The 25699-nt window shown below is 38.0% G+C and overlaps 1 protein-coding gene across 2 annotated transcripts; it reads right to left on the bottom strand.

Annotated features, from left to right (window-relative positions):
* Window positions 1-1817: 1817 nt before the first annotated feature.
* Window positions 1818-23834, bottom strand: LOC132621426 (thioredoxin O2, mitochondrial-like). 2 transcript variants are annotated; one of them, XM_060335690.1, is made up of 6 exons: window positions 23461-23827; window positions 15312-15377; window positions 15167-15217; window positions 14820-14899; window positions 3593-3637; window positions 1818-2128 (listed from the first exon to the last, which is right to left on the bottom strand). In XM_060335690.1, the coding sequence occupies exons 1-6, from the start codon at window positions 23711-23713 to the stop codon at window positions 2030-2032; spliced, it is 594 nt and encodes a 197-aa protein (XP_060191673.1). In that variant the 5' UTR covers window positions 23714-23827; the 3' UTR covers window positions 1818-2029. The 2 variants fall into 2 exon arrangements, with proteins under 2 accessions (XP_060191673.1, XP_060191674.1); XM_060335691.1 differs by lacking the exons at window positions 15167-15217; window positions 15312-15377 and having other exon boundaries at window positions 23461-23834.
* Window positions 23835-25699: the final 1865 nt, after the last annotated feature.

Below are 25699 nucleotides of genomic sequence, written 5' to 3'. Positions count from 1 at the left end.
TTTGGTCTTCTACTTTTCTTTTTCTTTTGTAAATTTCAACTTTACATATAAAGTGTAAGTAAAAGGGATGAAACTTGAGGTTATATTGGAGTTTATAGATGGATTTTTGATTGTTAAGGTTGTCAATTTTCTGTCTTGGTTTTTGAATTGCTAGCTTATCCTTATGAGAACCTATTTTTTTTACCACCAACGCTTGTGGTGGGATAGATAGGATAACTCTACTGTTAACTACAGGTCTTAGAATTAAGTTTTGAGAATAAAAAATCCTAATAGAAAACATTTGCCCCTTTAATAATCCTTTTGGTATAAGTTCAAGATAGTCGGGATTCTAAAGAAGTCGGGGGCTTATAAGCTGTTTTCAGCTTATAAGATGTTTTTTTTAAGCTAAACCAAACGGGCCCTTACTAGTACCTACGAATTTAAGGCATTTTAATGTTATCCCCTAATGTTAAAACAAACGGCACTAGTACTTCCAAAAAACAGATAATTCTATCGGAGATGAATTTAATTTGGAAAAAGACTTGGAGATTTGAGTGAGAAAATATTATTTCTTTCAAAATGATCCTTACAACAACTTTTTCAATATTGTACAAAGTATTATACTCGCGAATACTAAGTAGCCGTTTGGCCATAAAAATTATTCACTTTTTTCCGAAATTTTTTTTCACTTTGTTTACTTTTAGGCGTTTGGCCATAAATATTCGGAATACAACTCCGGAGTTGTATTCCGGAATACCAAAAAAAAAAAAAAACTTGTTTTTCAAAATTTTTTCACTTTTTTACACTACATTTCACCAAAAACTAGAATTTCAAAAACTATGGCCAAACACAACTCCAACTCCAACTTCAAAAATTCCAAAAAAAGTGAATTTATTTTTGGTATTTATGGCCAAACGGCACCTAATAGTGGTGGATGCACCTCTTAGGCGGTGGTCTCATTCAAATCCAATATAAGAACACATAAAAATCTAAACAAATACGTATTAATTTTAGAACTAAAATAAGTTCAATGGAATTTCAGTTTTAGTAACTTTTTTCTGCCAAAGTATCAATCTCTCTCCCTTTGAAAAACAAAAATTTGTGCTCCGTCACTTGGGCTTTCTGAGGTTTACTGAGGAAACAGAAGGTCAAATACATAAAGTTCTAAATACTGATTTTCTTCAATTCGTGATTCAAAAACATATATCTTTTGAAAGATTACTTCCTATATATCTCAGAAGTCTCTGCGGCAACAAGTCTTCAAACAAGGCCTAACAAAAATATGCTTTTTTCATACCTAACAGTTGAAAGTCATTATTCAGGAACACGTTACACTATGTATTTTCGGTCCTTGGGCCGTTAGTTAGAGGAATGACACTAAAAACAAAACGAAAGAAAACTAGGTTATTTCGCAGGAATAAACCAACAAAAAGAAATTTTGCGCTTTTACACGTTACCTAAAAGATAGTTACAAATAACTTTTCATAATAAGTGAAATTAATCACGACCGGTAAGATAGACAGATAACCTACTACAATAGATTGTATTACATTCATAGTGAAAGTCTTTGCAATGTCAGTGTAACTAAATTAAACCAAAAAAAAAAACCAGTAATTAGAAAAGAATTGACCAGGTTATGACTTAAATTTCATGTTAGTGACTTACCAGGTGAAAGTTGGGTTATAGCACAGGACAACCTTGTAGTATCCTCATTGTACTCGTCCCGATTTGATATTTTAATTTGTTTGAGCTCAAGTTTTAAAACTATGAACTAGCGGACTATTTTTTAGACTGTACAGTATCAGAATGATCCTCCCATCGACGGGTGCAACAAAATGGGCAACAAAGGAAGAAAAAATAACAATCAAGGTGACAGGAAATGTTACAGCAGGAAGAGAGAGAACTTTATTCAGCACTCGATAGCATTACATTTGAGCATACTTAAAATCTACGAATGATCACTGAAGCGATAAAAGTTTGCAATGCTGTTTGTAGAACCTGAACGGATGTCAACTTCCAACCAGACATGAAATGCTGGAAGGTTAAAGTATCACTTGTAGAGCTCCTCCATGGTATCTTTCAAGCGCTGGACATCAGCACCGATAACTTCAGATGTTTTTTTTCCATTTTGAAAGAAGTGCAATGTAGGCTGCATAGCAATGAATTGTTCCAGTTTATACAGGGTAGTTGACTACAGATAAACCATGTAAACTAACCAGCTTTAACATTTCTGTTAAACGATCTGATCATGAACTAATATACTGATAGTGGACCTCAGGAAAGGCGTGTCTAACCTAGCATTACCTGCTCTTCCCGATAGTGTATGAACCTAATAACCAAGATAGGGCAAGCTGCCGACAGCGTCTCCTAAAGTATCATGCTCTGTAAGATGCCCTTTTTGTTGGCAAATAAGAACATCTTAGAGTCCGTTTGGATTGGCTTATAAGTTGCTTATAAGCTGTTTTCAGTTTTTTTTTAGTGTTTGGCTGGCCAGCTTAAAGTCATTTTGTGCTTAAAATAAGCCCAAAAAATTAATTGGACCCGTTTGGCTTAGCTTATCTAAAGCAGCTTATAAGCTGGAAAATAAGCTGCTTTTTTAAGCCCATCCAAACAGGCTCTTAATTTGGAATGACATGCCTTGAATCTCTACCCCTGACTGACTTTGCACAATATTTTTTTGAGAAGGTAACAGTGGAGTTGACTTTGCACAATATTTTTTTTGAGAAGGTAACAGTTGACTGACTTTGCACAATATCATACTACATTAGTTGAATTCCATCATTAGAAGTTCCTAAAATCTTATTATTATATTTTCCCAGAGATTTTTCCGAGCTAATTTGAACTTAGCATCTATTTTTTTTTCCTCTTCTATATAACGATGGTGGTTGGGACGGGGATATTAGTAGCTCAGTTGGTTGGCTACTTGAACTTTCACCTTGTTGGTGAGGGATTCGATTCCCCACCTTGTAATCCCCTCCCCCATTTCCCCTTCCCTTATTAAAAAATTATGGTGGTTGGGACAGCTTTACGTACATAAACCACCGAGCAGTCTCGGACAACCCGCAAGCACAGTTGTAGGGTGAACCCACTCACAAGGTTAGAATGGATGGACTAATGCCTAGTTTTGTAGCTGGGATTTGAACCTAGGATCTCAAAATTGTATTCCTACTCAATCACTCAGCTACTTGGGAATAAACTTCATATTTTGCTATATCATTATTATATAAATGTAGGAAAGCATAAATGTCTAATTCCAAGACCAAATCACCTTGAACAAGAGAAAAATACTATATACTTCTTGCTGAACATATCTTACCAGCAAAGCAGAGTGAGAATATCAAGAACAAGAATTCGTCAAGTATATGTTATGGATAAAAAGAATATGCTCTTAGAGACCTTGTGATAGATATAAGAAAAATGTTTATATTATCCTGGCCAAAGTATTAACAATATCATGTACTTGAGATTTTAATCGGTAATAAAGTTTAGATTTTAATCGGTAATAAAGTTTAACTGTTTTATCAAGAGTATTGAAATTAATTTAATCACTTTGCATATTCATGTGTCTGCTTTCAGAAAAGATGAGGAGGAGGAGGAGGAAGTTGATGTTTACCACAGAGTGAATGTCCAACTTGCTCAATGCATTTCCAAGCCCCTCCTGCATGTGGAAATATGCTCAGTATACATGTGGATAGGTATTGATTGAATGCAAGTGGAGACACAAAATGCACCAAGTGAGTTCGAAAGACTCGCAAAGATTTAATCTCTTCAAGGAATTTTTGAAACTAATGGCTAGGAGAAACTAATAAATTTCAGCATCATTACAGATTACGAAAAGTGTTTGGACTAGGGCCCGTAGCATAGACTTCATCTTTTTTTTTTTTTTTTGATGAATTAAGTGGTATATTTTTTTTTGAACAGGTAACAACTTTGTATTATAGACCAGTACTTAGGTAGTACTGAAAACCCCTTTACAAAAGAAAAGAGAAAAGATAATTAAGAAGCTAAGAAAGTAAAATCCTAACATGAGTCAAGAACTTCTAAGATTGATTCTGCATCTACAGAGGAATTCTTTGTACACCAAAAACAAAAAAGCAACATACAGTCTTGCTTGATCTTCTGTAGAGTGCTACTTCTATCCTCAAAACATCTGGAGTTCCTTTCTTTCCAGATTGTCCACCATATGCAAGCTGGAATGATCCTCCAGTAGCTTCTATTCCTGGCCCCAATCCCAGCCTCCTCCCGGCTAGAAAGAGTGTCAACAATCTTGCTAGGCATTGTCCAAGATATGCCTCTGAGATTGATAAAAATCTTCCATAGCTGATCAGTAATTCTGCAATGCAAAAACAGATGCCCTACTGTCTCGGCTGCTACCCCACATAAGCAACAATTTGAAACTAATATAATCCTTCTCTTTCTCAGGTTTTCAAGTGTCAAAACAGCTTCTTTGGCTAGCAAACATGTAAAGCATGCAACCTTAAGAGGTATCTTAACTTTCCAGATTTGTCTCCATGGCCAGTTAGAGTTTTGTGGCCCAGTCATGTTCATGATCTTATAGCCTGAACTCACTTTGTAGTGCCCCTTGTTATGCTCAGTCCACCACAAACAGTCCACCCCATCCTTCAGCCTTTGGAAAGACTCCAAATGTTTATAAAGCTCAACTAGTCTAGGTATTTCCCAGTCATTCAACATTCTTCTTAAGATCAACTCCCAGCCTTGAGGTGACCACATTTCAGCCACTGTTTTGTTCTGATGTTTTGCCAAAGCAAACATATCAGGAAATAGCTCCTCCAAACTTCTGTTTCCCAACCACCTATCCTTCCAGAAAATTGTTTTGTTGCCATTATATACTCTGATAACAGAGTGGCTCTTTAAGAAAGGCCACCATGCTCTGATCGATCTCCAGACAGTTACACCATATGGTTTATTTACCTCCTTAGTAGCCCAAAAATCGAGCTCCCCATACTTCAATTTGATCACTTTTCCCCATAAAGATCCACAGCCACTTCAATTTTAAAGCCTTACTTTGATTCTTCAAATTTTTGATACCAAGACCACCTTGTTTTTTACTGCTGATCAGAACTTTCCACTTAACCAAATGATAACTATTCTTTCCTTGTTTCCTTGCCAGAAGGAGGACCTTCTGAGCTTGTCCAGTCTTTGGACTACACTTGAGGGAATAGGAAATAAGGATAACATATATGTTGGAAGAGCATCAAAAACTGCATTGATCAGAGTGAGCCTGCCTCCCAAAGACAAATATTGTGCTTTCCATCTAGACAACTTCTTCTCACACTTTTCCAGAACTGCATCCCAAATGTTCTTTGACCTTGATTTAGCACCCAATGGCATCCCAAGATAGACAGTGGGTAAAGAACCTACTTCACCTCCCAAGATTGTGGCTAGAAGCTCTATATTAGGGACTGAATTGATGGGATATATATGGCTTTTCCCCCAGTTGATGTGAAGCCCTGAGATGCCTTCAAAGAGTACCAGAATTACTCAGATATTTTAGTTGTTCCTCATTTGCATCACAAAAAATCAGAGTGTCATCCGCATATTGGAGATGAGTCACCTCCAAACTCCTCTCATTGTTTGTGGAAACCTCAAAACCTGTGATCCATCCATTTACTTTTGCCGTCTTGATCATGTTATTTAAACCCTCCATAGCTAGAATGAATAGAAACGGGGATAGGGGATCCCCTTGTCTAATTCCTCTTTGAGCATCAAAGAAGCCTTCAGGGGCTCCATTAACTAGGACAGAGAATTTCACAGTAGATATACAGAACCTGATCCATTTGATCCATTTCTCCCCAAAACCCATTTGCCTAAGGATTCTAAGTAGAAACTCCCAGTTAACATGATCATATGCTTTCTCAATATCCAACTTACACAAAATGCCAGGCTTATTTTGTGATATTTTTGAATCTACTGCTTCATTAGCAATCAATACTGCATCCATGATTTGTCTTCCTCTGATGAAAGCCATCTGTTGAGAATCTATAAGCTTATCCACCACCCCTTTCAACCTCTCAGTGAGTACCTTAGACAAAAGCTTGTAGAAACTACCTATCAAGCTTATAGGTCTGAAATCTTTCAGTTCCTTTGCCCCTGTCTTCTTGGGAATTAATACAATATAAGTAGCATTGAAGCTCTTCTCAAACATGTATTGGTCATGAAAATTGTGAAAAGCCTCCATGATGTCTTGTTTCAGGATTTCCCAACATTTGATAAAGAATCTCATGGTGTATCCATCAGTGCCAGGAGCTTTATCAGCAGCACACTTTTTCAAGCAATTATACATTTCTTGTTCCTCAAATTTGGCTTGTAAATTGTTGTTTTCTGATTCTGTTATTGAGGGACAGTTAATCAGATTCCCTGCAGGCATCCAGTTCTCTGTCTCAGTGTAGAGCTTCTTGTAATATAGAATGATCTCCTCCTTAACTCTTTCAGGCTCCACAATGGTTTCCCCTTGCACTTCCAGATGGTCAATATAATTGTTTCTCTTATGAGCATTGGCTGAATTGTGAAAAAACTTTGTATTGTTGTCCCCTTCTTTCAACCATAGGGTCCTGGATCTTTGTCTCCATGCAATTTCCTCATTTTTGAGAAGTTCCTCATACTCCATAACTATTGCTGCCTTCCTGATTGATTCCTCTTCTGTCAATGCTCTACTATCCAATAATGAGTCCAAACTTGCCATTTGACTTAGCAATTTAGACCTTTGAATGTTCAGGTTCCCTTGTTCATTTCTGCTCCATTCTTTTAGCTTGCCTTTGAGAGCTTTCAGTTTGCACGCTAAAATGTAATCCGATCTCCCATAGAACACAAAAGAATTCCACCAAGCACTGGTTCTATCAACAAAACCTTCAGTATTTAGCCACCAATTTTTGAACTTGAAATATGATTTTTTGTGTTCCCAAGCTCCACAAAAGAGAGCAATAGGAACATGGTCAGAGGTCAGCCTTTGAAGAGTTGCTTGCTTCATCTTACTGAAATGATCATTCCAATCAGATAAGAATAAGATCCTGTCTATTCTAGAGGCTGTGGTGTGAGTATCACCTCTGAACCAGGTGTAAGTACCCCCTTCTAGGTGTAAATCAATAAGCTCCAAGTCTTCTATGAGATCTGAAAATTCTACCATGGCTGAAGATCTCCTCTGACAATTCCTCTTTTCAGAAAGAAACCTACAAATATTAAAATCACCACAAACTGCCCAAGGCCCCTCTGTAAGTCCTCTAACAGCCCCCAATTCATCCCATACACCTCTTCTTTCCACCTTACAGTTTGGAGCATAGACCCCAGATATATTGCAATTAAAATTCTGAAGCATGGCCTCAAACTTGCAAGTTAAAGTGTAAACACCCGTTTGTAGAACCTCCCCCTTCCAAACTCTACCATCCCATAGCATAATAATTCCCCCTCTAGTACCACTTGCTTCTAGGCAAGCATATCTTACCCATCTTCCCCCCCCCCCCCCCCCCCCCCAAATTTGTTTCACTAAATCTTGAATGTTCCCCTCTAGCTTGGTTTCCTTAAAACAAAGAATGTCTGCTCTCCAATGATCTACAAGGCTCTTTACCCTCCTTCTTTTCCCCACATTGTTTAATCCCCTTACATTCCATGACACAAGATTGAGCTTCATTACTTAGACTATGTTTTCCCTTTCCCCTTGTTCCTGCTCCCGTTACTTTTGAATTTAACATCAAAATCAATTAAATTCTTTAACTCCTGTGATCCTCTGGCTCTGGATTTTTAAATTTCCATGGCAGGTTCCATCCTTCTAGCTTGCCTGCACGCATCAATTTGCATAAGAAGTTCTCGGGCTTCTTCATGTCCCTTGAAGTCAGCGCCAAAAATCTTGCCTAGCTTGATAATATTTTGGCGAACCCAAACAGTCGTAACTCTCTCCTTGTCAATAGCAAGAATTTCCTGCTCTGTTAGAATAGGTACGGCCTCTTCCACATCCCATAACTCCCCAATAATGCTTGAATCGAGATTTTCCAACTGCTGTTCTTTGGGGAAATCAAGAACCCCCTCCTCCTCTTCCACCATATTTTCCCCCTCTGCCCTTGTCAATTGTATGTCTGCTTCCTTCTCTCTTTCTGAAACTCCTAAAAAGTTAGGAGTCTTTGCATGCATGTACCCTCCGTTTCAGCCGTAAGTAATAAGCCTTGTGGGTTTTTTGAAGAGGATGTTCTGTGTGCAGCTAATTCCTCAAAAATAATGTCTCTTGTTATTTTCAGATTGGGCTGGTAATTTAAGTCATTAAAGATGACTTGGGCCGAATCTGGCCCTGAAGTTGCTGGACTGACCCAACTGCTTATTAATGTTTTCTGAATAGGTCACCTGCCTCTCACGTGCTTCTTCAGCATTGTTTAAAAAATTTTCAACATCCATGTGACTGCAGGTTCTCCAGTCAACAACTGTCATAGAGCAGACTTGGTTAATAACCTCGTATGAGGCTTTGGACCTCGGGATATTAACCTGCTCTTGTACTCTTCTTTGATCAAAGATCTCTACAGCAGCTTCTTGAACCCTAGCCGGTTCTTTGGCCGGGTGACCTCACTGGGTACGCATCGAGCCTCGCCTACGACTTCAATTCGAGCCCATTTTAGGTGGTTTTTCATTTCAGTTTCTTCTTCTGTCTTCTTCCACCCTTCACACTTGTCGCCAATTTCTTTGAATGTGTCGTGTGACCATAAATGGAGTGGCAGCCCTACTGCTCTGATCCAAGCCGAAAATTTCTTCTGTTGGACTGGTATACAGCCAACAAAAGGGTTCCACCACTCTAGCTTGATCTTGAAATTTTTCCAAATCCATTGCCCTTGTAAAATCTGCTCGGCCATGTTCCTATTTGGGAACTCGAAAAGGAACAAATGTCCAGCCATCTGGTAAATATTAACCCCGAAAGCTTTCTTCCATGTGGAAGATGCCCACCTTCTAATATCTGAAAGGGTGGGGGTTTCCTTTTCCCCAAAGAAACCAGTTATGCATCTTCCCAATATACCCTCTTCATTAACTATGCTATCCTTTGTTGTTGATTGGGGTTGCCATTTACTGTCTTCAACAACCTTTGCATACGGAAAATCTTTGTTAGTCAGTTTGGGGGGATGCCTGACTGTTGGTTGAGAAGAGAAATTAATGAATCTTTCAATCTTATAAGCTATATCTCTGCAGCCTGCATTGATGGCTAGTTCAGGTACAATAATAACTGATCTTGCTTCACCTTTGAGGGACAAAATGCTCATGTATCTGCCATGTTCATTGTACTTCCTAGTAGCAAAGAAGTCAGCCACCTGACCTTTTGTCCTCCATCTTCTCACCAACTTTTTTTGGTCATTTGAAGCTTCCTTGAAAGTGAAGCATATCCACTCCATGATCTTTTTGCTCAAAGTTATCCTTCTCAACCTGTTCCTGCTTCTTTCCACCCAATCGAACCAGATGTTATTGCCTGATATACACCTAGTGATGTCAAATGACTTGAAACCAGCATTGAAATAAATTCTGTTCTCCTCCATGCTACTTCCAAATCAGAACTGAAAAAGATGACTAAAAAAAATAGGGATTTTGGCAATAATCATAGTGGGTGACTATTGTTGGCTTGAAAGAAAAGGTCTAATTCCGGTATTCCTTGCCAAAAAAGTGAGCTTCTGCAATCCTAAAAAGTAGAGAGAAAATCCTTGGTAAATGTGCCTGGGAGCATTTTTATCTCTCTATCTTCCTGTTTGAAGGTTTTTTCTGTTTTTTAGGTTCCTTTAATTAAGTGGTATATTAATAACAAAGCATGCATGGGATGCGAGATTTACAAAAGTAGGAAAGTCAGCTCTAGAAAAGGCAAAAATAAAGACCTATCATAAAACTAGAGAGCTGACAAAATCCAAGAATTGATCAGGGTTATACACAGGGGTATGGTTAACCCAACTAAAGAGTAAGACTAGGCATCTGCCTTTAAAATTGGAGCTGCTAGTTGCAATGCCATCAAAACATCTTTGGTTCCTTTCTGTCCATAAACCCCACACAACAACAGCGGGAACCGTAGACCAGATTCTTCTGATGGACTTCTCAACTTTCCAATTGCCCCAACTGACAAAAACTTCTCTAAGACTATTTGGCATAACCCATTGGAGACCAAAAAGGGAACAGAACATTGACCAAATGTCTCTAGCAATAGGGAGTCCAAAAAAAGGTGGTTGACTGTTTCAAGCCTGTTTAAACACATATAGCATCTGTTGACTGTACTGAAGCCTTTTCTGTTAAGATTATCTATAGTGGAACAAGAGTTGTTCAAAGCTATCCAGCAAAAAGCACTGATCTTGGGGGGCAATTTGACCTTCCATATCAGCTTCATGGCCACTGATCAATTAGAATTTTGTTGGAACTCAAGAGCTGATAATTAGCCTTAACTGAGTATGATCAATCCATGCTATTGCCCCATTTGAGCATGTCATTTCTCAGTGGGTTAACCACACTGGACTGCAGTCTTCCCAGAAGCGCTGCAAGTTCATCAAATTCCCAATCATTCAAGTTCCTTCTCAAGATGGGGCACCAAGTATGCCCCTCCCAATTTTGAGAGACAGTAGAGTTAGGATTAGAGGCAATGGAAAAGATCATAGGGTAGAGCTCCTTCAAGGGATTCTGCCCTCGCCAGTTGTCTTCCCAGAAGAGGATGTGGTTCCCATTGCCTACATGTAAAGATGAGTTAGAAGAGAAGTCAGTCCACAACTTCCTAATTTCTTTCCACAATCCACAGCCATGAGGTAATCTGCTAAGATTGGAGACCCAATGGCTATCATTTCCATATTTAGCTTGGACCACTTCCTTCCACAATCCCATGTTCTCTTGGTTGTACCTCCCATGCCATTTCATGAGCATGTTTTTGCTATGAAGTGCCAAATCCTTCACTCCTAACGCACCAAGAGATTTTGGGATGGTGACCTTGTCCCAATTCACCAAATGGAGTTTGTGGTTCTCATTTTTGTCATCCCATAAGAATAAGCACCTAAGCCTATCAAGCTGCTGCAAGACTTCACCTGGTAAAGGAAATAAGGACATGAAATAAGTTGGAATGATGTCCAATACACTGTTGATCAATGTAATTCTGCCTCCGAGAGAGAGGTATTGTTGTTGCCAAGAGGCCAATCTTTTTCAAACTTTTCAACCACCTCATTCCAAGCTTCAACAGATTTGTAGCTAGCACCCAAAGGGAGTCCCAAATAGGTAGTTGGAAAAGTCCCTGTACTACAACACATTATCTCAGCCAGATCTTCCAAACCATTAACCATATTCACCGGATAGATTACACTCTTAGACATATTGATGTGGAGGCAAGATATAGCCTCAAAGATCATTAAGGTAATATTAAGATATTGAGCCTGGGACCTCTCAGCACCACAAAATATAAGACTATCATCAGCAAATAGTAGTAGGTGGTAGATAGAGATTAATTGACCAATCCTGTTGCCCACATCAAATCCCTCCAACCAGTGAAGTTCTTTTGCCTTGTCAAGCATCCTGCTGAATCCCTCCATTGCTAAGATAAAGAGGAAAGGGGACAGAGGATCCCCTTGCCTCATTCCTCTTTTGGGAGAAAAAAATCCAACTGGGCTCTTGTTAACAAGAACAGAGTATTTGACAGTAGAAAAGGAGAACCTGATGCATCTGATCCACCAATCTCCAAATCCCATTTGCCTCAAAATAGAGATTAGATATTTCTAGTTAAGTTTGTCAAAAGCCTTTTCTATTTCCAGTTTGAAAAGCAGACCAGGATCACCACTTTTCAGTCTCCAATCTAATACTCCATTGGCAATAAGGGAAGCATCAGTGATCTGTCTACCTTTTATAAATGCATTTTGATAGCCTGAGACCAACTTCCAAATTACCCTTTTGAGTCTTTCAGAGAGCACTTTAGCCACTATCTTGTACACACTGCCTATCAAGCTAATGGGTCTGAAGTCTTTTAGTGCAATTGCCCCTTTCCTTTTAGGGATAAGGGCTATGAAAGAGGCATTAAAAGATTTCACCATATGACAGTTGGTGTGAAAATGGTTGAAGGTGTTCATGACATCCTGCTTAATAGTGGACCAGCATTTCTGGAAAAAAGCCATAGTAAATCTATCTGGTCCAGGACTCTTATCTGGAGCACCAGAATTGATGGCATTGAGGACTTCATCTTCTTCAAAAGAGCATTCTAAGGTTTCTTTGTCTTCATTGTCAAGACAATTCAAACCTTCAAAATCAGCAGTAGGCCTCCATTCTTCATTCTCAGAGTATAGTTCTTGGTAGTTCTTGGTAGAAGTCCAAGATCACTTGCTTAATATGTTCTTTATCCTCAATAATGTCATCTGCCACTTGCAGCTTGTCAATACAATTGTGCCTCCTATGAGAGTTGGCAATTCTCTGAAAGTACTTAGTATTTCTATCCCCTTCCTTCAACCACAAACATCTAGATTTCTGCCTCCATGAGATTTCCTCAGCCTTGGCTAGTTGTTGAAGTTCCAATTTTAGTGACAAGGATTTGTTAGTCTCGTCTTGAGTCAACACTCTATTTTCAGCAGCCTGATCCAACATTTGCAGCTCCTCCAAAGCCTTGTTGATCTTTGTGTTGACGCTACCAAATACTTCCTTGTTCCAAGTGACCAGGTCCTTTTTGAACATTCTGAGCTTCTGAGAAAGCACAAAATCTGAGGATCCATTCACTTCATACCCCTGCACACAACCTCTTCCAAGATCTTAAATAATTATGCATAGACTTCATCTTTTTATCAAAAGGCAAACCCACGATCTAAAAGAATTATGCATATGATGTTCTTTCTCTCAATTCGTCCTTTTTCTTCGAAATATGAATATAAATTCATCACTTGCTATCTGCAGATAAACTCATGTCCAAATTAAACATAAACAAAAGTACTTCAATTGCTATCTGCAGACAAACTTATAAATGCCCGAACTAAACATGCCAAATGAACCCACAGGAAAGGGATGGCAAGCTACAAACTCCAAGATACCTCGCTTATTCAAACAAAGACCACCATCAACTGATGTTCCTTCAAATGCAAGTCTTAATATGGAAATATGCCAGCTACTATTCAGCACTTCAACGTGTCAGCATATCAAAGTAAAATCAGCATCCACAAGAATAATTGTTGGAGCCGATCACTTGATTACCCTAGCATTATTTTCAAGAAGCAGCTATACAAATATAGGCGGAACAACATACGTCCAACAGGTTCAGGGGATCTTTGTGATCAAATAAGATCAGTAGACATGACTCACTGCTGGCCATGAGCCTACAACTTTAGTGACTTAGGTGTGCTAGAGAGCATCATGAGAGTAACTAAAAACCCACCCTAACCTTCAAATATTACCCGAATTCAATGCGAAAGCAACAATAAAGAGCTGTTTTTCCCAATCAAACCAGTAGTTCAGAAATTCTGTTTTTGACTTGTCCAAGAAACAGGGTTTCTTCTATTTGGTTTGGGTAGTTGCTTTTCCATTGTCTAATGTCATATAATCAGGACCCATGGTTGGAACAATCTAAAGAAATTAGATATTAAACCCAAGCCATATGCAACTTATTATCAATTTCAAGAAGGTCCATTATCCATTTCGCAAAAATCTCCACAAGAGTTTCTCCGTGATCTTCCACAGTTTGCTAAACAGCCACAATCAGGAATCAAGACCCATTTTTAATCTGTGAACATAGTATCATACGCTAACTTCTAATTTTAACATTGACCAGAAGACCAAAAAGGATAGAAATAAACTAAAAAGAGTTCTACAGGCACAAAGAGTAGAAAAATAAAAGATTTCTTACGAGTTACATTATTAAGAATCTAACATAACTATCTGTGTCTCGTATTATTATTTTTCTTTTTATTTTATCCAATTCCAATGTAGGAAGAATACCAAAAGACTCAAAACCTTGGAATAACTGTAAGTGACATATATACGACAATAAAGCAACATTGATAAACTGGAATCCCAGACAGACAACATGTCAAAGTTAACGTTATGGATATCAAGCTAAATATTTCAGGCCACGCAGCAGACCAAGTATTGTAATCCTTTGTTGATCAGAAATCTGAAAGGAAAGGGAGGAACATGTTGGAAATAAAGAGATTGACATCCTGGTGAATTATGACCGAATATGGAGCATAAAGACGAGAGAGGTAGTTGTCAAGTAAACCTTACTGAATAAGAAGAAGGTGATGGTGTAGGCGGGGGATTAGGGTAGGTGGCAATTCCAGGTTTCGTCTATAACAGAATATGGGTTGGCCAGCTTTGAAAGGAAGGGTTGCAGGATTCGAACATGTTAACAGCAAATATATAGTTATGCTTTTCGTTAGAGTTTTTTTTTGTTGAAAACAATTGAAACAGTGCTGAACCTAACAAGGATCAGCTTCTTACTTCTCGAGCGATAGTTCCACGATCCCGACCAGCAACTTCTTGGGAGTAGGGGCATCAAAGCGAAGCTGTCTACGAAGCTTTGCTTCTCCCCCTGTAGAGATCTGGACAATCACCGCATCAGCAAATGGAGACCCAAATCTCTGTTTTTGTTGCTATTTGGCGAACGGAGGATTACACTACTCTATAGATGGTCTGATATTGTACTTTAGTATATAGATACATCTGAGCGGTCTGATGTAGCTTCTTTTGTGTATGACCACCAATTTGGTGCATTCTTAATAAAAACATAATTATAACTTACCCAAAAAGGGGGAAGGGAAGAAAGGGAGAATTGACACATATCAGCACCGCAAAAAAGTGATTCATGATGCAGTAATAAGGGTTCCTGAAAGGAATCTAAGAGACAATACAACAGGAAGACGTTTCTTTACCTTGTCAATGTCAACTTTATATGTGGTCACATGAGGATATTTCTCACTCAATTGGCCAATTACAGGAGATAGCAGCCTACCTGAAAAAAAAAATAGAGCAGATTAGTAATAATTAACAGCACCCAGGAGATGCTTTTTCAGTGAATTACTTATTAAAGAAAAGCTAATTGAAAAGCAAGGCATTGTCCTTTTAATTGCTTTGACACATGCACAATGAGCGGTCTTCAAGGAAACGTAAATGAAGAGCAGAGAAATGTATGCAGACTATTCCTTTCTTCAAATTATGCACCGATAAAAAGACAATTATCAAAAATATATGCATTGATAAAAAGGATTAACAAGCTTACAGGGCCCACACCAGACAGCAGTAAAGTAGAATATTGCAGGCAAAGACTCATCTGCAACATATGAACAGATGTTGAGCAAGTGAGGGAGCCACAAGTCATAACTTACACAAAATTAAACAGGAATTTTATGGAGACAAGGAAATACCTTGCACTTTGCGAAGTGAAGTATTGAACTGCTCTTCGGACTCAATTGATACAATATTCGATGGACCTATAATTAACCAACTCTAAAATGGTCAACAAGCAGCAAGGGCCTCCGTGTTGCATATAAAGTATTTTCCTTATGTAATAGAAGAGAAAATGTGTGGAAAAAGAATCAAACTCCTATGGAATTCTTTCTTCCCCCTTTTTTTTTTTTTTTTTGGGGGGGGGGGCCATAAAACATTATTATCTAATATTAAAACTATCAAGCTCTCCTTGGGTTTAAAATGAGGCTAGAGAACTCATACATCAGTAACTGCGGATCCTCACTGATCTAATCCACCCATACTACACCTGTTACTCTGCAAGAAAAGGTGCACCTTTACATCTGCCCAGTGTTCTTGATACACATTGTATTCATCAGTACAATAATCGGCTGATAACTCTAGCTCCTCCCTATGAGCCTAAACTTCACGTGATTCTTACAAGCTTATCCTGACTCCAAAAAGGATGATACGTCTATATTTTCTGGACAAAATTGGTCATAGTCGGAGCAAAGTACACTAGGAAACTTTTGCATGATCCTAATGTGAGCCATTCTATGCTAAGCACATATCTCTATTAGTAACCCTAGATACAACCAGTATATATTTAGTTACTTCTCAAATATCCTTCAGTCTCTAAGAGTATAAACATACACCCTCTACTATATCCTTAAATGACAAGGTTTATTGCTAATTGCTATATCAACTTCGACGCCTAAAATAACATAGCTCTCACAATAATATCACCAATTCTTCAGCACATCCACAAGTAGGTAATTCAGTCGAACAATCAGTCACGGATCGCATATGTTTGGAGCTATTTTCTCTTTCTCCTCTTGCTTTCTTTCTTTCTTTCTTCTTCTTCTTTTTTTTTTTTTAATTTGAAATGGTATTCCCTCCGGATCAAAAAGAGTGTCCATTTAGCCATTTACACACCCCTTAAGAAAATACTAACTCCTCGGCAAAAATTGGTAATTTGACTAAACTACCCCAGGAATTGTGATTTGATCATTTAATACTTAGAGCCCATTTGGATTGGCTTATAAGTTGCCTATAAGCTGTTTTCAGCTTTTTTGAGTGTTTGGCTGGCCAGCTTAAAGTCATTTTGTGCTTAAAATAAGCCCAAAAAATTAATTGGATCCGTTTGGCTTAGCTTATCTAAAGCAACTTATAAGCTGCTTTTTTTAAGCCCATCCAAACAGGCTCTTAATAAGGGAAATTTTGGAAGAATAAGGTTAATTGTTTCTTGATTTGGTAAGTAGACACTCTTTTTGAACCAAAAAAAAAGTGTAAGTTGACACTTTTTTTTGATCCGGAGGGAGTAACGTTTTCTTTCTCAGCAGGTAAGTGTATCAACAACTAATCAGAACATCTTATGACTTTTCAGACTAATGCGATAATTGAAGGTCAAAAAATGGACCAATATTTCTGCAATTTGTCATAGTCAACTCTGTCCTATGAAATCTTCTACTTATTTTTCGAAAAAGCCGAGAAGTTGGCCCGTTGCAGCTTTGCAGTCGACAATGAGCCTATCCATCTACCCTTCTCCACATAAATACGAAGCTTGGTCCACAGCAAGATCTGAACTTGTGGTGTACGTCTACAACATATCCCTTGTTGTACAACCTGTCTACTTTTTCCACCGACTGAATGTTCTGTGGGCTCGGCATCACCAACTTTAAATTGGTACTAACTATATCAGACAATCTTTCAAACACTGGCCTGTTAAAGGATCAATATAGTTTTGAGGCAAAAAACTTTAAAATGTCACATTGCTTGCTATTTATGGAATAAGGTATAATTTTGGTCCTTTTACAAGCCATCGTTCTATGCCCTCTTCTTTCTTTTTCTTTTTTTTTTTTTTAAAAAATCATTTGAAGGTATAGTAGAAGCAAGAAGAATAAGAAACATGTGCCATGAGCATATCTGCTTTAGCTAAATAGAAAATGCTACACTGCAGTAAGAGAACAAATCTTTGCATGTATCCGACAAAATTCTAAGAGCTTGTTTCAATGCAACAACTTTGACATATACCCACTTGATAGAAAGAACTACTTAGTAATTATGGATATACTCCCTGAGAATATTTGATAGCTTTAGAGCCCATAAAGATGGTGATCAGTGAGGAAGGCTTGAGGGAAATGGGTACCCTTTATATAATTCTTCAATTAATGTAATTTCTTTTTTTTTTTTGCTGAATAATTAATGTAATTTCATGGTTGGTGTCTTTTGAGCTTTCCATTCACACAGTTATTATAATATACATTTAACTATCCAATGCAATTCCTCATATATATTCTAGTAATGAAGAGGTTGGAAAGTGGCTTAATAAAGTTTCTTCAATGTATTGATTTGCTCTTAAGTCCCTTTTTTTTTTTTTTTTGGTTAACTAACACTTTCATTACACCAAATGAAACGTTACAAGGACCATAGCCAAGCTTGATCTCAGCTGGCTATCTCAAACATTCAAGTCGGAACTCACAAACACAGAAACTAAGTAAACAAGTTTAACACCTACCAGAACTAGAAAACATAACTATGCAAGAGGGTACTAATCCCAGCTTTGGCTCTAACAGAACAACAGTAAGCAATATCTCTGGCAATTCTTTCACATGATCTGCTCTTGTCCTCAAAAGCTCGTTGATTCCTTTCCAACCATATGGCATGTACACATTCAGCTAATATCAATCTGAAAATTCGAGCTGCTTATGATTTCCCTTTGGAGTTTGTAACAGCCCAAGTAACATAGTGATCAAGAAGAAACTGAGAATGGATCTCTTTGAATCCAAGTGAGAGTTCTGTCACAATTGAGTTTATTTTCATCATGTAACTGGCATAAAGAATAGATGGGATTCACATGCATACCCCGTTTAATAAGCCTATCCACTGTGAGCAAATTACCATGAAAATGAAATCACATAGTAAATCTAGCCTTAGGTCTGGCATCATTTTGAAACAAAACATATTTCCACTATAACCTTGATTCTTCAGGTAGCAAAGCTAAGCTATCTAAATTTGTCTGATTAAGCTCTTTGAGGGATTCAAACGACTCTCCACTAATGTCACTACATCCCTAGCAGCTAAGATTTGCCTGATCATCCATGCTGCTTGCTGAGGGATTGGCACTTCTTCAACCTGTTTGCCCTTCAAATAGTAAGTATGGATCCATCTGATCCACAATTTATCTTGCTTGTGAACCACATCCAAGTAATGTTAGCTATAGCTGCCTTGTTCCATAGCTTCAAATTAATCAGGTTAAGACCCCCCATTGATACTGGCAAAAAAACTCTATCCCAAAGCTACCAAGGTCTTTTTAGTGATTGTATTAATACCACTTTTATTACCTTTGTAGGCAGGGTGAAAAGCTGGGCCCAATAAGCTTGCATGCCAAACAGTACTGACTGCACCAATTGAACTCTGCCCAAGTAAGAAAGTTTCTTTGTAGAGAGAAGGATGCCTAAGTACTTGAATGGAAGTTCCCCAAGGAAAAATCCTAGATGATGAAGGATTTTGTCCTTTTCACCAGCTGAAACACCCCCAAAATAAGCTGAGCTTTTCCCTAGGTTTGGTTGCAATCCAGAAGCCTTAGAAAATACTTGAAAGTAGTCATGAATTGCAGCAACTGACTGCAAATCACCCCTTGCAAAAAGCACAAGATCATCAGCAAAACACAAGTGTGTAATACCTAGTTTGGCACACCTAGGATGATACTTGAACTCCTTTACATTTTTCAATCCCGCAAGACATCTACTCAGGCATTCCATACTGATGGCAAAAAGGAAAAGTGAGACAGGATCTGCCCGCCTCAGTCCATTAGCAACTTTAAATGGCTTGGAAGATTCCCCATTGAACAATATAGTATAATTAACTGATTGGACACATTGCGTTATCCAATGAATAAACTGAGTAGGAAATCCAATTTTCCAGCATTACTTGTTCCATGAAAGGCCACTCCACAGAGTCGTATGCCTTTTAGAGATCAATCTTGATCATGCACCTTCCAGAAGTATTTTTCCTTGTGTAAGCTTTAACTAGTCCTTGAGCTCGGATGATATTATCTGCAATCTTCCTCCCTGGTATGAACCCAGCTTGGGATTCACTTATGATAGCTAACATGACCTTCTGTAGTCTGGTAGACAACACTTCAGCAATCAATTTACATAGAACAGTGCAACAAGTAATTGGTCTAAAATCTTTTATGGTATCAGGTGAGGGTACTTTAGGAACCAAGGTTATTGCAGTACAGTTGATTGACTTATCTAAAATCCCAGTGTTGAAGAAATCTTTTATAGCCTCAATTACTTCAGTCCTGATAATGAGCCAAGCTTTTTTGAAAAAGTTAGCATTGAAACCATCAATGATAGGTGCTTTGTCATCCCCTATGGCTTGCAAAGCATCAATCACCTCTTGCTCAGTAACACCTGAACACAAATCCACCCTTTGCTGATGAGATAGAACAAGGCCACTGCTCATAATGACTTTGTTAATAGCAGGAAGGACCTGGGCAGCAGTTACCATAAGACCCTGGTAGAACTGGATTATTTCTTCATGAATATCCTCAAATAGATATAAGTTTAACCCCTGCCAAAGAATTTAGTTCAGCAATCATCTTCCTTTGACTCCTCTCTTTGACCACTACAGCAAAATATTTAGAATTGGAGTCTCCTAGTTTCATCCAAGTAGCTCTAGATTTCTGTTTAAGTGCACTTTCCTCTAATAGAGAGCATTTCTCCAAGTCTTGCAATAAGAACTTTTCTGATCCATGAGTGTTGCAGTACAATGAACATTGATTTTCTTTGACCTCTTGGTTATTGAGGTTCTTCAGATGTGGCTTCAAAGCTTTAAGTTTCTGCCAGATGATAGTGCTCACGTTTAGCATCATAGGGGCATGGTCTTACATAAATGGCATGTCATATTCCAGAGTGCCATGACCTCGTTGAAGCATCCATTCACAGTTCCCAAAAAGCTCTATCCAACCTGCTACAAATTCTACTGTCACCTTGTTGTTTATTGCTCCATGTGCAGTACTCACCTCTCCAAGGAAGTTCATTGAGGAGAAGATTATGTATACAATCAGCAAAGTCTTGCATCTCATTATAGCTAACAGGGTTGCCTCTGAGCCTATCCTTTGGGTAGAGTATGGCATTGAAATCCCACACACTAACCAAGGTTTCATTACATTAGCACCTGCAGCTTCAAGTGAATTCCAAAGTGCCTTTCTATGCTCCAGAACATTAAAACCATGTATCACGGTTAGAAAACAGTCAATCTTACCAGTTCTGTCTTTGACGTTGCTATGAATGAATTGCGCTCCAGTATTAACCATATTCGACTGGTACCAATTGGGATCCCACATTATCCACACTCCCATTGCTTGCCTGATGATAGTTATGCAAGTAGCTCCAGCCTGAAGCAAAGTTGTTCAGAACCCTCTTAGCATTATGATCTTTAACTCTTGTTTCTATAAGCCCAGCCAACTTAATGGCTTTATTCCTAGGGTAATAGTCTGAGCTCCTTTTGCTTATACCTCTTATTGATTCCACTAATGTTCCAAAATAACCAGTTCATTGAGAAGGGTGAGAGAGTCCCCCTTTATCAGGGGGATGAATGACCTCACAAGTCCTCTTGGTTTGTGTCCCAAATCCCATTCTACTAGAAGCAGGAGTTAAGGTAGGAAAATTCTGTAAATTGTATTCAAGTGCAGTTTTATCACTTTTGGGATAGTTGGGTCACATTGGTGCCACTTTCTGGTCTGTGTATAGGGGTAGGAGTATTGGCTATAGGTGGTTTGGTAACTAGAGGTGCAGTTGACACAACTGCTACCACATGATCACCAACTACAGTCACATTCTGCTCCGGATTTTCAACAATAACAGGTCCCTTAGATTTCCACTCTTGAGGTATGTTCTTCCCTACCTGCTTCTTTGGAGGTGGAGGTTTAGGTTTTGATTGAGGAGGGCATAATAATCAGGCCAATCAAAATCAACATCTTGTGGGAATTGCCATCCACTAGGATCCATTACCATGATCTCATCAGGCAGGGGTTGAATAATATTTACTTGAATTAGCATTCGAGCATATGAGACTCTGGTTTGTTTAGTAGTGCATTCGTCAACATAAATAGCTTTCCCCGCAGCACTACCAATACGGCTAAGTGATTCCTCACCCCAGCAACTCATAGGTAAATGCGGAAAAGTTACCCACAGAGCGATTTCAGTAGGAAATTCAACAGAAAAGTCAAATGTAGGTGTCCACTGTTTCAAAAAGATTGGTCTATTGTTAATGGAATATGGGCCAGAGTAAAGTATTTCATTCTTATTGTCAAGACATTGAAATTTTATGATATAGTATCCCTCATCATGCAAGTAAAGTTCAGGTTCAGCGACACTTGACCAATTCTGAGCTATATAATGTAGTATAGCATTATAACCTGGTTTAGTACCAATAAGATAGGCAATCAAGGCACAATTCCATTTCTCTATTTCCTTATCAACATCAGCTTTCTCAAGTTGTACCAGAACCTTACCATCAACTATCTGAGGAGGAATGTAAGAAAAAGCCATACCACACATTGCAGATCTGTTATTCTTGAACAGGGAGTTCCAAGGAGCTTTAATGCGCACAGGTTCCTCATCACGAGCAGCATCTTCCTCATTTATGGTCACTGTTTAGTTACTCAGTGTAGCAGCTCCTCATTCAGTAATTGGGGTTTCCAAGGTGCTGAGAGGAGCAGAGGAGGAAGGGGAACTCAAATCCAGCTTCTTCATGGGCGTGGGGCGCTGAATCACAGATTCAACTGGTTAAATCCATTTACTCATCTCCTTTGGACCTTCCGCCGATGAAACCCTAGGGACTTGTTTGCCCTTTGATCCCCCAGAGGCCAATTGAAGTCCCAAAGTCGCTTCCACAGTGTCCGTCGTCGTTTTCCTTGGCTGGCCACGGCCTCTTTTGGCTCCCTTCTTCATGCCGGACACGTCGGCGCAGGATTAGCTATCGTACGCCGAGAGCACAAGGAAAGAGAAAATGTTCGCAAGTTAAAATCGCTCTCTAATTCCTTAATTGGTGAGTTTTGATCTTTCCATTCACGGATTTATTAATTGAAATGTTATACATTTAATTGATCAATTCAAGTCCTTAAATTCTAGCAACGAAGAAGATGTCAAATTGCTAACTAAAGTTTTTTATAATATAAATAAATAAGCTGCTTTGGCAGATACATGCATGGAACTTGCCATTTACTAATTAATTTACTTCCCATTTAATTGATTTATTTATCATTTATTGGTAGGTAAATTTACTACTTGGTATAAAAATAGTATAGAAGTAGTGTTTAGATTAGTTTAACTTTTAATGGACATTCTGGTAAATTCAACTTTACAACTTAGAGTCTTCCCACTTTTAGAATAGTATTATGATATGATTAACTATTTTCTAATTAGAACTATTATGTTATCAGTGTGTTTGGATGGTTGTTACCTATTGTAATGTACTGTGTTGTTAGTTTAAATATAATGTTTGTTTTGGTTGTTACTTAAATTTTATTGTATCGTATCCTTAAATCCATCGTTATGTAACGACGAAAAGTCTCAATTTATGTAACGACCGATTTGGTGTGATCGCGTCATTACGTTATCCTTTTTCTCATTTTGTATTTAATTTTACTATCTAAGAATCTTAGTTTATCATTTACCCTACTGATTTATACTAACTCTAACCCGTATCCTATTTTTACTTGTAGGTTTATCCTTCAAATTGTTGATGTGTCCCTTTATATAACGACGGGAAACGATACCATCTATCCAAACTTGTATCCATCAAAACAATATAGTACGATACAATACTACACAATACCATCTAACACCCACAACAACAACATAGCCTGTGAAATCCCACAGAGTGGGGTCTGGGGAGGGTTTGAGTGTATGCAGACCTTACCCATAACTTGGGAGGTAGAGAGACTGTTTTCGATAAACCCTCGGCCCAAGAAATATAATACGATACATTATGAAACAATTGTGTAACAACCCTTGAACACTCTACAAATTAATGGGAAAATAAACGGAAAGTTAGATTGTTTTGACAATCAGGGCAATCATTTCATTAACAAACCTGAGGAAGATGGAGTGGAGTAATTCCTAGAATGATTGAGAACGTGAAGAGATTGCAAATCAGGCAAAAGGGTTGCAGCAATTGGGGATCCGGAAAGTAAATTAGGCTTCTCAAATAGAGTAACTGTAGAGTATGATACTGTGGCTGCTGATGAAACCATTAATGTTTGACCTAATTCAGAAGAACGTCGTCCTGATGATATGGATGGTCTGCAACCAATCAAACGACGTAGCATCACTGAGAATCCTCTCATCTTTACGGATTGTGGTGCTTGTTGAAATTTTTTGAAGGGTTTTGGTTTTTACCACAGGGTTTTTGGAATTTTTGAGGATGAGTTTGGAAGAAGTATTAAAATGGGGAGTGAAATGGTGAGAGAGAGGAAATATTGGGGTCAATTGTGAAGACGATTTTGTTCTATGGGCTTCTGACTGTATGGACTTAATTTCAATTTTTTTTTTTTTGGTGCGGATTGACTTCAAAGGCACTGGTCTTTAATTTTTGTCCCTCAAATTGGTGGTCTTTAATTTTTGTCTTTCGTCTAATACGTTGAGGTTCTGAGTTTGAACTCAGCTCAGTAAAAAAAAATCACATGGCAGAGGTTTGTAGCAAAGTTAGGCCTATTCGGACAAAAGTTAGACCTTAAGGCAGAGATTTGTAAAATTACAACTAACTAAATAAATAAATGCCTTAAAGCGAGTTTTATCTTATGCCTTAAGGCAAGTGAAGGCAAAACTCTACCTTTGAAACTCTGCATGAGGTAGATAAAATTTTATATGCAAAATCTTGCTTTGCGAATTCAAATTCTACTTTGCGATTTTAAAAAAAAAAATTGACTGAGCGGGGATTCGAACACGAAATAAAAAAAAAATTAGCGGATGATAAAAATTAAAGACCACCAATTTGAGGGACGAAAATTAAAGATCAGTGCCTTTGACGGCCAATCGTGCAAATGACCCATTATTTTTGTCAATACGCCATCCTTAAACAAGATTTCATGGCAAAAGATAGGGTTGGGGATACAGCGTTTATTTTGTTGGGCTTGCAATTATAGAGCTGATCCAGCGGCCTAGACTCATTTGCAAAGCTTTTATTTGGGTCATTGGCACTTAAGGGATTTTGTGCTGGATTTTAATTTGGTAAAATTACTCAAATGACTACTTTATTGTAGCTTTCTACAATTTGTAGCTATCCTTTTAAATATTATCATTTATAACAATGCTTTGCTAAAATTATGTATTTTTTTGCGTGTATTTGATGGCCTTCAAATACATGACTAATCAGTAACAATGATTTTATATATTTGGACGCGTGTATTTGAAGGGCTTCAGATACATATCTAATCAATAACAATAAAAAACATTGTGTACTTTCAAACTACATATGAAGCCAAATGCATTCAAATTTCTGTGTATTTGAGAGCACTGTTCATATATTCACTTATTTGAATGAATTTTAACAAAATTTCAAATACATTGTGTACATTCAAATTACATATAAAGCCAAATACATTCAAATTTCTGTGTATTTGAGAACACTGTTCAAACATTTCACGAACATTCACCCTAACACTAGAGAAGCAATTTATGAACTAAAAGTCCAGCAGAAAAAAAGATTATGGAATGCCCAATGCATCTCAAACATCCTTGTTTAGTTACGATGCACACTAAGTTGTTGAGATTGGTCTAACATTTTTTTTTTTTTTTTTTGTAAATAAAGAGGAAGTAGGAAACATATGTCCTGGGTTACTGGTCGGGCGTTCAATTCAAGAAACAAGTACCATCGACTACAATATTTGACCGTTCTAGTATGGTCGATAACGTCTACTACGGTTGGAATCATCTGATGACGATGGTGGCGAAGATCTGTTTGTTCATAAATCCCTTAACCTCAAGATCTGAGGGTTTCCGTAGCCTATCAAGTGGGGGCAGGGGCAGCGGCGGCGCACGCCGTGGTGGTGGTTATGGCGGCGCAGATGAGAGAAGGAGAGAGAGAAAGTTTTTTAGGGTTTTGAGAATGAAAAATATGAAATGGGTAATGAGTGGGAATAGAGAAAGATATATGTATTTGTGTATGTTTTTTTATATAGCTACCAATTGTAATTTAGAAAAGTAAATTAGCTACTAGTGATAATTAAATAAAAGGGTAGTTATTATTAATAATTAGGTCTTAAAAGAAGTTACAACCAGTAAAAATTCCTTTTAATTTTTGTCCCCCATAACAAATAATTTTTTTGCGGAGC

This window comes from Lycium barbarum, chromosome 12 (assembly GCF_019175385.1).
Source record: "Lycium barbarum isolate Lr01 chromosome 12, ASM1917538v2, whole genome shotgun sequence".
In the NCBI taxonomy this organism is placed as follows: domain Eukaryota; kingdom Viridiplantae; phylum Streptophyta; class Magnoliopsida; order Solanales; family Solanaceae; genus Lycium; species Lycium barbarum.
Note: the sequence above shows the minus strand (reverse complement) of the source record. Positions and strands in the feature narration are given on the sequence as shown.

Coding starts and splice junctions, on each gene's coding strand:
- LOC132621426 (XM_060335690.1), bottom strand. CDS start 23,713: ATGAGAGGATTCTCAGTGATGCTACGTCGTTTGATTGGTTGCAGACCA. Junction 15,218..15,311: donor TTCACTTCGCAAAGTGCAAG/GTATTTCCTTGT, acceptor CATATGTTGCAG/ATGAGTCTTTGCCTGCAATA. Junction 3,638..14,819: donor ATAAAGTTGACATTGACAAG/GTAAAGAAACGT, acceptor TTCCACATGCAG/GAGGGGCTTGGAAATGCATT.